Source organism: Heptranchias perlo, chromosome 8 (assembly GCF_035084215.1).
Source record: "Heptranchias perlo isolate sHepPer1 chromosome 8, sHepPer1.hap1, whole genome shotgun sequence".
In the NCBI taxonomy this organism is placed as follows: domain Eukaryota; kingdom Metazoa; phylum Chordata; class Chondrichthyes; order Hexanchiformes; family Hexanchidae; genus Heptranchias; species Heptranchias perlo.
Genome location: NC_090332.1, coordinates 13,460,811 through 13,476,730, shown reverse-complemented (window position 1 = coordinate 13,476,730; position 15,920 = coordinate 13,460,811). Strand labels below are relative to the sequence as shown.

The 15,920-nt window shown below is 38.5% G+C and overlaps 1 protein-coding gene across 1 annotated transcript in view; it reads left to right on the top strand.

The window, feature by feature from the left end:
• birc6 (baculoviral IAP repeat containing 6) overlaps positions 1–15,920 on the top strand; it is a 199,698-nt gene that overhangs the window by 156,377 nt on the left and 27,401 nt on the right. Inside the window, exon 66 of the mRNA XM_067988688.1 lies at positions 12,428–12,638. Coding sequence (XP_067844789.1) covers positions 12,428–12,638 — 211 coding nt within the window. The remainder of the gene's footprint in view (positions 1–12,427; positions 12,639–15,920) is intronic.

Sequence of the window (15,920 nt, the reverse complement as noted above, 5' to 3'; positions counted from 1 at the left end):
TTAGAAACAGTAGTATCCCAACATCAATCATTGGGGCACCCTACTCAGTCCTTGTATCCTCCCCTCCCCCTGCTAGACATAACTCCTCTAACAGCTACCTTCAAAAGTGCACAGCTTCATCAAGATCACAAAGCTGCTTAACTACTTCCTTAATATTTGGTCACAGACACACAAAATGTTTACATTAAGTTTTTATTGAGGTATAATCTAGAAGTGAGATCCATCTGGCATGGGCTCGATGGGCCTCCTCCTGTGCTGTAACTTCTATGAATCTAATTGTAGGCCTTTTGACTGGCCACCTTTTAAAAATTGACCACGGCATAATGTAACTGTAACATTTTTAAGGTTGAATTGAGTTATTGGCTAATTTAGCCACTTGAGTTTTATCAAATTGCCATAAATGACAAGTTACAACCAGCAGTTTAGCAGAATACAGGAGACTTGTCCCCAACAGAAAATTGTGCAAGGTTAATGAACAAAATAGGTTTATGCCATTTATGGACATTTATATATTTTTTAAAAGCAATGTTTTCAGTGACTTTTATTGTGCCATTTACTTATCCTCTTTTTTTTGCTGCAATCATTCCCAGCAACAAATGCTGAGAACCCAAACACTGCAGACAAATTTTGTGAGAAACCTTGTACAGATTTTCTGTTTTAATGCACATGTGTATTTTCTCAAACTTCAAGCTGTATGCATTTTTAAATATCACAATCTTGTCTGTAGTTCACATACTTTGGTATATTAATCCTTTTCTGGCACCTGCTTTCATTTTGTTTTGCATATGCCCAGTGATGAATGGTTTTCAGTGTAATGCTCATTTGTTGTATTGGTTTGTTACAAAATTCCAGTTGACATGACTGAAAGTAGGAGTTCCACATTGTCAATGTAAGTTATTTAGTCAGATGGTGAAGTACTGATTTTTCTGGGAGTTGGATAATGCTTGTTTGAGCAGACCTCGTGTTAAACAGATGCACTCTGAAGAACTTTTTGGTAGTAGCTTATTGCCTTTTCACCAATGTGTGAGCTTTCAGAGTGTAGTATAGATATACACAAAGATGATCACAAGCAGATTTAGGATTGTTCCTATTATTCCCAGCAGAGCAAGAATAGATTCCTCTCTGTCTTCTTTCTCTCCTTGAATTCTCACTTCCTCTGCTTCAGTGATGGCAGAGATGCCCATTTTTGTAGTGAATGTGTTCAGCAGTAATCCAGCAGCTGTCTGCTGATTGAAAAATATATAAAACACTGTTTTATTGCAGCAAGTAATAACACACTACCGAACATTTAAGATGATATAGTTCTAGGGGATGCTTTTTTTTTTCCACCTTCAGTTTTCTCAGTCAATTGTGTACAGTCCTTTTCAAAATGACAACTCCTGCAAGATTCTGCACATTTCTTTCACAATAGCACGTTCTCGTTGTTGGACAATCTTGCAGCAGGTTTGGAAATGTTATATGAATGTAATCAAGGCAGATAAGACTCATACACAGAAATTTCCAGTTCATAGAAATTTTTCTACTGTCAGTTTTTAAGCCTTCATCGCTCCAGTGGAAAGCATGTCATTCGTTTGCATTTGGGAAGGCTCAGATTCTTAATGTTACCAGCAATGAGGTTTCACTGTCCTGCAGAAAGGTATCTGAAAGTGACTGTTGATCACCCAAATGATTCTTGCATATTCTTGTCGGTTTCTGTATCTGTTAAATTAGTCTCCTCTGTAGTTTTCACCTCAGGTGGTTCGGTTTATTGAACCCCACGTCGTTAAGGGAAAACCTAGATTTTGCAGTATTACTTTTATAACATCAGTTTAATAAAGATAACGTTGTTCTTGAGAATGATGACGTATAGCAATTTTTGTTTAAACAAGTCTATCACTCTTTATAATTTATAGGTAAAAGAAACATGTACCATACATTTTTTAACGTTTCGGTGATTGTTTTAGGAAAAGAAAACCTTACCCCACACTTTGTTAGGAATGAAAATGCATCGGCATGCTCGGAGTCCCCTTCAGATTTGTTGCCGTTTTGTATCTGCACGGAGCACTGTTCCGTGTTGGAAAACAAAAATGATTTGCCAGTTGTAGAAATGGTTTACAAGGTTTCAAAAACAGGCATTAGGCATCAGTAATCCCCTTTTGAGGTGAGATGATGTCTCACTGCATTGATCCTCAGTGCAATTTTTCCTCTTTTAAAAAGAGTGATGGTTTTTTTTTTACCATCACCCAAACATAACGGTAGCTATTCAGTGGCAGGAAACTGGTGGGGCACACACACCAGCTGCAGGCAGTGAGCAGAGAGCTCCGTCCACTTTTTCATTAGTGTACTGAAGACTTTCTCCCAAATGAGCATTCTAAAAATGTCTCTTGCCAGCCATCTGAAGAGCGGTCTGGATTGCATGCTGTGACTTCAAATGCAGTAAACCGTAGATTCAATTACAGCTGAACAGCAGAACCTTTGCTTGGAAATGAGAGGCATTTGCTCATTCCTGAGAAACGCACCTGAGCACACATTACTCAAAGCTGTGCATTTATGGAAATCTTTAAATATTGCATAACTGTGAATCGCATATGAGGGTTATAATGAGTAGCTTAGTTCCATACTTTGGTGTGGTCTGACGCTGATTAAATATACACTTGGCACCAAATGAATAAGGCAAGAGCTACAGACCACCCATGCAAACGCTGTGCACGGCATTACAATGCACGCTGCCGTCGACTTGTAAAGGACATTTTTAGTGATTTACTGAACAATAATGTTGATTCTTAGATAATTTTGAGGAAAATCTTTACTTTTTTTGGTTTTTTGCAAATGAACTGCTCCCTGTAGGACACAGGCTGACAGACTGCTGCTGGATTTTTTTTCCTGTTGCCTGATATTCTCTTCATCCATTGCTTTGTAACTAACAGTCTGCTGAAATATTGCTGCAGCTCCCAACAAGCATTTTATTTTGTGGCTTCAGGTAACATGTTTCTAATCTGCTTGAAAATGACCATAAGTGTTCATTTATTTCCCTGTATTTTAGTCGTCATTTTAAGGGTTGACTTAAATTGAAGAAGGCAGTAAGGGAGGAATTGCAAATTATCTACTAGATTTTTTTTTCCAGTGACCACAAAATTTGGAGGAAGGAAAATGATTTCAGGGGCTAGATTTACAGCAGTAATGACAGTCAAGGCAGATGGTTAATTTTTCATTATGAAAAGGGTGTGCAGTCTGTAGGAAAGTGTTTGTTTAACCATATCCTGTATAGTTAAGAGCACAGATATAGTAACCATGCCTTTCATGGGAGAAATGCACGGATAAAAATGCTTGTTTTATTTATGCATGTACTAACTTCTTTCTGAATACTTCAGTAATTAGATGGATTTATTGCTGCACTACCCTGAGAAGATTTCAGAAAAGTCTCATTACATGCATGTGCATGACCTTTCACTGTTGTCTGAAGAAAATGTTCTTTGCAACATTTTGTGATGAATTTCTTGGAACTATTGAATCCAGCTTTGTTCTCTAGGAACCTTTTTAAAGTGACAAAATGGCAAAGTCTCTGTTATACTATGATCCTGTTGCACTCACTCACAGTTTAGTGCTGGAAAACTTTTTTCGCTCTACAATACGTATAGCAGACTCACTGACAGCATTGGTGCTGAGGACTTAGATTATTGGAGGTCACTTTGTGAGCCTAGGGGGAAAGAGTTTATCACCATTGTTAGAAAGCCATTCACTTTTTTTTGAAAACTTGAAATAGTATTGACAGCCAGTACAAGCTGATGTAAAGACCCTAGGTCAATGGGCATTGTATCTATTGCTCACTTGCGTTCGTGTGCGACCATTTGTGAGAACAACAAGTAACCCTGATTTTGATTATTCATCTGCAATGACAGTGACTATCTTTTTGCAAGATACTGGCAGTTGCAAAATATAAATTCTGTAGGCTGTTGCAAATACTCACAACAGTTCATTAGAATTCTTTTGTGCATTACTTATGCTGTGAAATAACTTAGAAGACAGTAAACAGATTCTTCAGTTTAATCATTCCTGGAGTGGTACCATAAGTTGTTAGTTTGGGGTAGCATAATGTTTCAGCTCATGAGTGTCTTGTAATTTGATATCTGCTGATTGCTGCATCTAGATCAGACTAATTACTAACTTCTTTGCTGTGATCAAATTATTGGGCCTCCTTGGACATTTTTTATATTTCAGATAAGCCTAATTACCTTGTTTTAGATTATTCATGTATTGTGTTATACAGTTGTACAATTTTAATTATAGCTTTATACATTTATCATTTTAGTGGCCGAACAAGCCACTCAGTTATACAAAAGCCCATATCATCACCTCAGGGCAGCTAGGGAGATCAAATATTTAAGGGGGAAATAGATAAGAACTTGAAGAAATATATTAGTGTGCGGGGGAAAAAGCAGGGAAATGGGATTAGCATAGATTGCGCTGGTGAGAAAGCTATCATTAGACGGCAGCAGGAATGAGTGGTCTCCTTTTTGTATCAATTTCTGAATGTAGTTCAACCTTCAAATACAAGTGATTGAGCTGCCATTCGAAAAGAGGACGGGGAGAAGGACTGGGATGCTGCTTCCAGGGGATTAGTGTCACCTGGGAACCATGCAAACACATTGTCTTTCTACACTGTACACAGTAAGATCCTACAAACAGCATTGAGGTGAATAGTGTGTAAATCTGTGGGTGGTAACGATTGAGGATACCGGGATAATCTGCTCCTCTCTGATTAGTGCCATGGGATCTTTAGTGCTCACCTGAACCACTGCCAGAACAAGCAATATACGACCATTAAGCATAGGCTTAACTTCTCATCTGAAAATAAGCACCTTGGCAGTGCAGTGTTCCTTCAGTACTGCACTGGCATGTCAGCCTAGATTAAGCAAGTGCTCAAGTCCTGGAGTGGGGCTTGAACTTATAACCTACTAACGTGGGCAAAATTGTTACCAACTGAGCTGGCCTTAGACTTATCAAAGAACTTTTCCTTGGCTTATTAGCAACAGAGCAAACTGTTGGTGACAGAAGAAACAAATTGTGGCATAGACCTTGTGAGCAGCAATAGTTGGGATGATACCACAAATATGCATAGCATCTGTGTGATATGGGCAGCATGAGGGTGTTTCCTTTGTGTTCCCTAAGCTCTGGCATTCCCTCCCTAAACCCCTCTACGCCCCCTCCTCCTTTAAGATGCTCCTTAATAGTGCTTAATCAAAGACGAGGGGTATTAGTTTTTTAGTACCTTCAATCTAAGGGGTTGATTTCTACTCGAGCAAAAATTAATTGTTTGAGCCTTAGCTGTATAGCTAGTTTCAAAAGGTATGTCTGTCTTCATCAGCGTGGTTTATAATTAGTAGCTAGTAACCTTGGAACACCATTTTTTTAAGAAAAGGTTATTTACAGCAAACAACTATTTGCTTATTGTGTGTCTGATGTAGCCAAACTTTGTGAGGTACTTTATGAAAAAAGATGGGGAGGTAGAAAGCTGGCACCGAATATAGAGAGGTGGGGGGGGGAGTGGTGTCACGGGTAACATGAACATTAATTGGTGTGTTCAATTAAATGTTTCAAATACTTTCAATCTAACGAAACTCTGTTGGCATATAGTTATGCAAGTTTCCTACAAAATCCAAGTAGACGTGTAGGACGTGATCTCATTGCAAATGTACAAAATTGATGCTTTGAGCAGCATGCTCTATTCCTGATCAATCAATGACTGCAATGGAAGTCATACAGCATCTGAAATTTAGCTGGCAGAGCAGATTATAGAAATCTTTCACATTCTGTAGGCACCAGAGTCAATTGGGTTCTGAAGCCTTATGTTGAGTTCTGAGTTTTGTAACCTAGCTGTTATGTGGATTTACGACAATCTTTAACAATGTGGAAACAGTGATGAGGACAAAGAAAGGCATTGAGGAAAATTCTTTTGAAGCATAATTCCTATGTGTGTGGATTTAAGTACTGGAAGCTGTTTTAAACTTTTTGAGTCATCCCTTCCACTTTTTAAAATTTCCTATCTGTTAAGTTACTTATTAATGAAGAGTTTACTTCAATTTCTTTTTTTAAAATAGTATCTACTTAAAAAAAAAAAATCAAATTCCAAATAATGGTGTGTTTACTTTGCCACTGAGTTATTGGCGAACCATCAAAATAATGGCTTGTATAGTGGACATCTGCAGCAGTAGTGTCTGCCCTCTACTGGCCACTAAAACAGTTTCACTCCCTTGGCGCGAAACGGACCTTCCCAAGTCATTCGGGAAATTGCAGCTGTGAAAAATCTTAACAAATAACTTCAAAATATCAGCAGTCACTGTACAACTTACCCTGCAAAATAATAGTGCAAACTCCAATTGTGATGCAGAATTGCTTCATGAATATTAAGAATATCTAACAAAATCTTTATCAGTGCCTCTTTCTTTAAAACGCTGTTGGATTGACTGCAACACATGCTAAACTTTTCCACTCAGCGGTTAGAAGCCTTTTAAATGGGGCATGTGGACTCCCAATTTCTCATTCACCTGTAGCGGATGGTCACTGGTAGTTAGGCTTCTCCTCTCTGTTGCTGCATAGACTGATTGCCAGCTAACTGCGTATATCTTAAATTGGTTAACGATTTGGAGGCTTTTTTAGGGAAAGTTCTTCGGCATTTTGGTTGGATACAGCTAGAAATTTAATTAATTTATTGGCCTTGCAGCTCTGTTTCTAAATTGTTTATCTGTTTCCGTTTATACCGTTCATCATCGGTAAACCCTTTCTGGAACTCCCCTTTAAAAAATAAATAAGGCAGGAGGCCTGTTTCTTGGCAGTGACTTTGATCGAAACCACTGGGCTGCAAGGTGCATGGAGGCCATCAATTCTGACTTTCCTCCTTTTAGGAGTAAGCTGTCCGTGAATAAGAACTTTTCTAATTCTGTTGATTGTGAGAAGCAATTAATGGCCCCAGCATCTTGCTGGACATTCCAAGGACCAGTTCTACCACTTTCTTTATAAATGCATATTTTATCAAGTTTTTCTTCATTATTTTCCCAGTCTCCAGTTCTATGCAAAATTCTGACCAAAAGGTCTGCTTAGCCCTTGAAAGCTATATTGGTTGCCTGGTACCTTTTTAACATTGGGCACATGCGTAGATACTCGTGCATATATAGCACGCAGTCTTTGGGCGGCAGGACGTAGAACTTGCATTTTATATGTAGCGCCTTTCACAATCTCAGGACATCCCAGAGTACTTTACAGGCAATGAAGTACTTTTGAAGTGTAGTCACTCCTACAACGTAGGAAATAAAATCTAAATGTAAGTAAGTACTAATATGGTTTATCTTTATCTATTTCTATTTTAATAACTTTTTTTCTGAAATCCTTGAGCTTTCTTAATGGCTCAGCTGGTAAATTCATTGTGCAGTATGGAACTGGACCATACTGACCAGGAAGATCGCAGGTCAGTCTCCAGTCTGTGATTTTGTCGAGTCCCCTAAGTGCACCACCATTGCAGAGTCCCCATCATCAACATCTTGCAGGCCACATTGACCAACTGGATCAGCCATATCAACACCATGTCTGCATGAGCATGGCAGAGGCTGCATTCTGAGTGACTTACCTCCTGACCCCTTAAAGTCTCTCCACCATCTTCAAGGCTCAAGTCAGGAGTGTAATGGAATACTCGCCATTCCCCCCGGGCAGCTGCAAACATAACAACACTTGAGAAGCTTGATCCCATCCAAGACACAGCAGTTCACTTGACTGGCAGCCCTGTCACTGGGCTCAATATCCACCGCCTTCACCACTGGTGCACTGTGGCTATCTATAGAATGTACTGCAGCAACTCACCAAACTTACTTTAACAGCACTTCCTAGCCAAGAGAAGGACAAAACCATCATCTACAAGGTCCCATCCAAATCCCACTCCATCCTGGCTTAAACATATATCACCGTCATTCATTGTCATTGGGTCAAAATCCTTGAATTCCCTACCTAACGCCATTGTGGGAGCACCATCTCCACTAGGATTGCACGGGCTCAAGGAGAAGGCCCAGCACCATTTATAATTTGCCCGTCTGCCTGCTGTGCGCATGATGGGGATCAGCTGCGATGCTATTAGCAGTCCCGTAATTGAATATGCAAGGTTATCAGAGGACTGTTGGCCGCTGTGGAACACACCCTGATCTCAGCCAATGCCAGAGATGGGGAGAAAAAAAAGCAGTATAATTTCCTAATGTAAAGTTTGACACTGTTCCCAAGATGGTGAGTCCTTTGGAGAAAATAATTGTTTGTATCTGTCTCTTCATATACAAGCCAAGATGTTACCTGGTCATTATCTACCTGCATTGGATCTGTTAAACTGGCTGCCAATTGCAGTTAATGATGCATCATGATATCATTACTACCCCTATGGGATAAACTTTTGATATTTATGGCAAGTTACTGGTATTAAAGTAGACATCAACTGCAGGGGAGCTTTTCTTGCAACCAACATCTTTAGGTGGCTTAATGTAAATCAGAAACAGTGTTAAGTTAGAACTCCAAATTCAATTTTGTTGAAAATCTTGAGCCCACATGATTGGGGAAATGTTTCCCCTCATCTGGAGTGGATTGACTGAAGGAAATTAGCTCCAAAATTGGAATCTTGAAGGGATTTGTTCCTACATTGGTTCATGTAAAATAACCAGCTTTAAAATATATTTAAACACTGGTGTAGTGGAAGAAGCTGAAAAAATGTATATGCTCAGTATTATATTTGCATATGGTCAGCATGTTTGATATTGATGAATTAGCATTTAGATTTTCATTACGCCAATAGTTGTGGCAGAATAGCCATTTTCATCCAATTAAGCAATGCTGAGGATGTTAAATGATTTGGAAAGAGAATTTAGTGCTGCTCAATATTACCTATTTAATGGGCCATTAGGTGCAGCTATTCTTGCATTGAACATCTCTGTATATTAAGGAGAGAATTGGAATTATTAAACAACAGTAAATTGTGCCTACTGCTCTTCAATCTGAAGAAAGCACATAAACAGCATGCAAATTAATACTAAATTGTGAGCAATTGGTTCAACAACAGTTTCTATAGTTTTTGGAAGTATCCTGCAAAAATCCACATGTGATGCAATAAGTATGTTCATGTCCACGTGAGATTAGGTGTGTAATTATGCATAAAATGTTCTGGTGGCCGTCCATTATTCATTTATTTTGTGACGTTCCTCTGAGGCGTTTATGGAAATAGTCCCCTTTGAGAGCAAACCTGAGCTAAATATTAAATTGTCAAAATGATTTTTTTAAATTCTTCTGGCTCTGGAAGGATCCCAGGGCTAATTTAAAATTGATTTTTTTTAAAAAGTGCTTTGATATTGGGAAGCAAACCTAGGTCTAATTCTATAGTAAACTGCATGAGTGGGCTCAGTAGCACTGGAGAAAATAATATTGTGGCGTTATGCAGTTCATTGCTTGTTTTTACACATTCTTGCTTCCTCCCTGCTCCAAAAGAGAAGTAATTGGATTTGATATGGTTTCTAAACCCTAGCTGCCTTGGGTATACATTTTCATGGCATTAGGCATAAGATCTTTGGATACAAGTACAAAAGGAGAGAATTGTAATTGTTTGTTGGTGTTGAAGTCATAGAACAAGGTGCAGCCACAGATGATTGTAAGAAGGGGCATATGATTCCCAGATTCCAGCTTGATGGTTGCTGGGAGCTCAATGAATTGGAACACCAACACGCAACTCGGATTTACTGTAACCTCATGCAGGTTCCAGTGATGTCATCTATCAGTGAGAGTGCTGTTGTATACTCTGTTTGAGCTTTCTGCGTTGATATTAAATGTTAGTATTAGCAATAACAGTTTTTGTGTTCTATCTTGAGTGCTAAAGAATGGCCACCATTCCAAATCTCATTGGAATGAGCAGAATAGGACATTTTCATTCTCATTGGTTCCATCAGTACTAATTCCTTATGAAGTGAAAGGACCAAATGTGAGAAACATCTGTGATAGCATTGCTGCAGGGTGAACAATGAAATTTTCTACCATTGACATATACACTGGAAATAGTACAGCCTACCCAATATGTGCTTCAGATCTTTCTCAACGCCATGCTGCCGGACCATATAACTCGGGCTAAGGACTACAACTCCAGTTCATTAAGTAGTAAGATCCTACAGAAATGTTGGAAAATCAGCAGATTAGATAGATTATAGTACTTACTTTTACATTATCTGTTGCAAAACAAGAGTTTTAAGTTTCAAAGTCTTAGCACCCCTCTTCAGTAACTTTTGGCCCTGAGTCCATGATGAAGAGCTTTAATGAGAAAAGTAGCTCATGGGCTCCTATAACCCCCAATCTTTATGTAAGGAATCTTACAACACCAGGTTATAGTCCAACAAATTTATTTTAAAATCACAAGCTTTCGGAGATTATCCCCTTCGTCAGATGAATGAGTGAAAAGGTTCTCAAATCGCATATCTTATACTAGGCTGGGACAGCATCACACCAATCAAAACGTGTCGTCGTTATTCAAACAGGCCAGTCACTGAGAACAGCACGTCCCAGTACACTGGATATACATTGTGTCAATTACACAGACAGGCAGAAAGAAACCCAAAATGGCAGAGAGAGAGAATATTAAAAAACATAATTTTTTCCCCTTTTTTGCTGGTGGGGTTACGTGTAGCGTGACATGAACCCAAGATCCCGGTTGAGGCCGTCCTCAATCTTTATAGCAAAGGAGGGAACTGAAGAATATGGTGCATCAGCTTGACTATATGTCTCTTTCCCTTTGATGTCCAAGCTGGTATAAAAGAAGGCAAAAAGATTGCAATTAACCAAAAATATCAGTTGAAGATTGGTAAGACTCAATGGGCCATCAGAGATGATGGTGGCCTCTACTTGATAGAGATCTCCTGATGGGACAGCAATCAATTGATTAATGCTAGCTTGCATTCTTTAACATATGCCCAATTGGATTTCCTAAAATGAAACCTGTGAAGGGTGCATAATTTGATTAGCAGAATTCACATGTCTACTGGGCATCAAAACAGACTAGTTAACTTGCTACGGCAACAATAACTTCTCCTGGGGAATTGCTAGCTGAAGTCCATTTTAAAAATTCCAGGGCTCTGGCTTGCTTATATAATGTAGAGATTCTTGTTATCAGAAACAAGGTGGATTCTGTTATGCCATAGATGTAATTAATTTGAGCCTACAGTGGTTTCAGTGGAAGGAAGAAAATCTCTTCTAGTTGCAGTTATTTTCTGGTCACTATGCTAAAGAAGTGGGCATTTCAAAGGGACACCTTTCAATCCCTACCCAAAGGGTCTCTACTGGCAAGATTATTTCTCATTTTTGTTCAGAGACTTGCAGAAAATGCTGATGCTAGTCAGAAAGAAATGAATTTGGGGGATGTAACGCAAAATTCAAACAATGGTATCCGTACAAATGCCTTTGTTTGGAATTGACAAAAATAAAATCTTGGTCCATTTTTACAAAAAACTTTCGACCTTGGGTAAATGTTGATTTAAAAATTAGGGTGGTATTAAATACTTCCAGTGTAATTTTTTAATGCTTGATTGTGTAACTACAGTCTTTTGAAATTAATGTATGAGTCACACCATATCATTTTCTTGGTCCTCTAAATATTGAAAGAGAGGAATGAGCTGTTACAAGGGGTTTCCCCAAAATGTTATATAACAGCACTGATGCAAGCATGACTTATACACTGGGTTTCGATATTTCCATTAGCACCGTAAAAATCATTGATAGCACAAAATAGTGTTACCTGTTAATTGTTTGTGTCCTCATACAGAATACTGCATTTAAATATTTTTCACAGCTGTACGTGACAGGAACATCCTTGTTCCTGTTCAGTTTCTGCCGTTCCTGTTAACTGTTTTTCATTACATTGATAATTTGGAATGTCTTTGTAGTAAAATGGTTTAGCACACTGCCTTTTCAGCACTCAGCGAGTCTGGGTCTGAATCCACCCCCAACTATTGGGATGGAGGTCCTCCTCTGTTTCGTACAAAGATTTTGGTCGTTCTCAACCTGGTTCCGAGCGGGCCCTCAGAACAAAATTGCCCACAAATTTGCAGTTACTCAGATGCCATAGAGTGGCCAGCATAGAAAGTGAAAAAAATTGCATTGGTGCAGCTGGGGGATCCACTTCTGAAATTGGGAAAGGGTAGAGCGAAATTAACTGTATCTGGCTATATTATCCTCCACCTAGGAGTGATGCTGACACTTAAGTGCCTCAAGTGGGAAAACTGAAAATTACTAAATAAAAGAAAATTAATTGGTTATCTAAGATATATATATATATATATATCACTGTATTAGTAATTATTTCTAGAAGCTTATTTTATAAGAGGAACCATGCCAACGTTTATTGCATTGATATGGGTTGATTTTTTACTTTCCTCTCATTTCCCTGCAGTGCTCGACATGGCCAGGCATGTTCCTCTGTATAGAGCCCTGCTGGAGTTGCTGCGTGCCATTGCTTCATGCACTTCCCTCGTGCCTCTTCTACTGCCTTTGTCAGGTGATAACAGCGAGGAGGATGAGGAGCACTCCGAAACACAGACTTCTGTTGGCACTTTACTGGCAAAAATGAAAACCTGTGTGGATACTTACACCAACAGATTACGGTATGTTGTAGCAGCTAATGATGACTGGTGCTTTGGTGCTCCAAACTGGTCTCAACATTCAGTCATAGGGAATCTAGGGCTGTCATTCTTTTCCTCCAGTGCAAAATCAGTGTAAGTGAGGTATTAAAAAAAAAAGTGACTTTATTTATTAAAGAAATGGAAGGGGGAAAAAATGACAAACTGTCTGGGTATGTTAGTAAAATTCCCAGGTGGCTACGCTGATATCAAACTGCATGGTTCAAAACTGTACAGCTCAGTTTTCTGCACTATTTTGGCGGTTGAACGAATGAGGAAGAATGTTAGATTAACTACCATAAAATGGTTCTCATCCTTTGTCCATGCACATTGTTTCCTCTCAACTAGTTGCTCAGTTCTTCAGCTTAGCATAAGCTACCATTTGTTCTGCGTTCATCTTTCTCTCCAAAGAACTGGCGTATGCTTGCAGAATCAGGCCTGCATATACAGCAGGAGTGGAGGGGAGGACCACTTGAGTACCATAGTCCCTCTGTACCAAATTCTTGGAGATTGTCCCACTGTTTAAATGTCTTAAATGACCCATTCATTTGTATGTAGAGATTGAACAGCATTAAAGAATTAAGAGCATGCTTAAGGTAAATAATTACATTTTGTTTTTCAGATTTTTTTTATTGAGTATGTCTTCAGAAATTAAAATTGCTTCAGTATGACTGCTGAGATGTCATCTATAGATGAAGCAAAATTAAATTTAAATTGTTAGTGTAGATATTACTTACACGCCTCCCACCATTTCGTAAATATTGCATCAATGTCATAGTTTGGCTTTAAATCAACTCATCCGTCAATTTTCTACACTGATCAGAGAAGATTTGGTCTGTTAACCTGACTTGTTTAATGACTAAACGTTGGACTGAAATGAAAACATTGTTCTTGTTTGACCTGCCACATTATTGAGATTGTATGAGTGCCTGTCTTTAGTTTATGGTTTTTTTTTTTAAGTTTATGATTCTTTTAATAAAGAACTATTAACTTGGTCTTTTTGGCTGAGTTTGGTATTTTAGTTCATGAGTGTAGTAAATGTTTTAGTACCATATGATTTGTACAATGTGTTTCTGAACACCGCAGCCCTTTCCCTAAATCAGAGGCAAAAAAAAATCACCGATTACATTGATTTATTGTTGACAGCTGGAGGCTTTTGTGTTTTACAACAAATTCTGATTGAGAAAACTGTATTTTAGAAATTTCTTTTGAAAATGTTTCTGTCCTCTTTCACTCTAATTTGTTCTTCCTGTGCATATTCATTACTGCCACCAACTCCAAAGCATTTGTCCATCCACTGAGACTGATGAGTGCGGATGTTAAAGCCATTTTCCATTGTGCTCTGAGATGTCACGCCTAGCCTATCAGAAGTGTGCTGTTATAGGACAGGACTATTAAAGCAGTCTGCAATTTAACAGTGCTCGACCAAGTGGCTAAACTTGCTTAATGAGAGTAGAACCTCTTGAGCATCAGTGAAAGGTGGGATTTGAACTTCAGCCCTGTAGGAATCTCAGCTTCCTGCTAAACCTACTGGGTTGGCCATGACCTGTTTAATTTCTTGTTATTTCATCTTATTAATATTGAACTCTTGTTTCCCATTATCTACTGGCTGCACTTGACACAAAAATGTAGCTCCTGGCTCATTGAAGTAAATGTCAGTGACACCTTGGTGCTCCTAGCAATTTTTCTGTCTGAATCTGTTTAATACAATAAATGATGTACCAGTGCAGCCTGGGGTAGCTGTTTTGTTCATAAAAGGTGATTTTTAAAACATTTTCTATGAAAATCACATCATAACATGCATTTTTATGAACATTGTTCATAAATTAGCTATTTTAGCTATGAATTGGTCTTGGTTTACACACAGCCAATTTTTTCATCTAGAATTCTATTTTTCCTTTGAGCTGTAAAACTGTTATCTTCTCTCTCCCATGCCTAACTGCACATGAGACAACTTATTTCTTTCACTGGTTTACATCCAGCAGAAAATGCTCTGGGTTTTCTCCATAAAGACTACGCTTTTTATGTGGACAGGTTGTTAACCTGACCAGGGATAAAACTGTTACAGAAGCAGAATATTGCTTATATAGTGACTAATTGTAAGCTGACACATACTGTAATGAATCTACATAATCCAATTTTGTCACTCTCAATGTTTTAATAATTTCAGTTCCTATAGCTCCTAATTCTTGTGCATTTGCTGTGCTTAAATATGGGAAGATAAATTAGCTAGAATTAATTCCCTACCATCCCCATGCCACATCTGATCTCCTAGTCATAGGAATGACATGTATAATTATTTTTGTATGAATTTTATTTAGTTTTTTAAAGAAAACTTCCAGTTAAATCCCCCATGAATATGTTGGTGTATGTCATCCGTCATCTTTATCCCTTAGTGATTTCAGTATAATCCCAAGTGAAGCTTTGTGCCAGCAAGTACCCCACCTAGCTTTGTATCATCAGCAAACTTGGATACATTACACTTGGTCCCTTCATCTAAGTCATTAATATAGATTGTAAATAACTGAGGTCCAAGCACCGATCCTTGTGGCACCCCACTAGTCTCAGCCTGCCAACCTGAAAATGACCCATTTATTCCTACTCTCTGCTTTCTGCCCGTTAACTAATCCTCTATCCATGCTAATATATTACCCCCAACTCTATGAGCCCTTATCTTAGGGTGCCACGCAAGAGGTTGTTACATATCAAATGCCTTTTAAAAATCCAAATATACTACATCCACTGGTTCCCCTTTATCTACCCTGCTAATTACATCCTCAAAAAAAACTCTATTTGTCAAACATGATTTCCCTTTAATAAAACCATGACTCTGCCTAATCATATTATAATTTTCTAAGTGCCCTGTTACTACGTCCTTAGTAATGGATTCCAGCATGTTCCCAACTACAGATGTTGGGCTAACTGTCCTGTAGTTCCCTGTTTTCTCTCTCCATCCTTTCTTGAATAGCAGTATTACATTTGCAACCTTTCAATCCACTAGAATCTGGGGAATATTGGAAGATCACAACCAATGCATCCACTATCTCTGCTAGAATGTAGGCCATCAGGTTCAGGGGATTTGTCGGCTTTTAGTCCCATTAATTTCTCCAGTACTTTTTCTAAATATTAATTACTTTAAGTTCCTCAATCTCATTGGACCCTTGGTTCCCCACTATTTCTGGAATGTTTTTTGTGTCTTCAAATGTGAAGACAGATACAGAATATTTGTTTAATGTCTCTGCTGTTTCCTTATTCCCCATTATAATT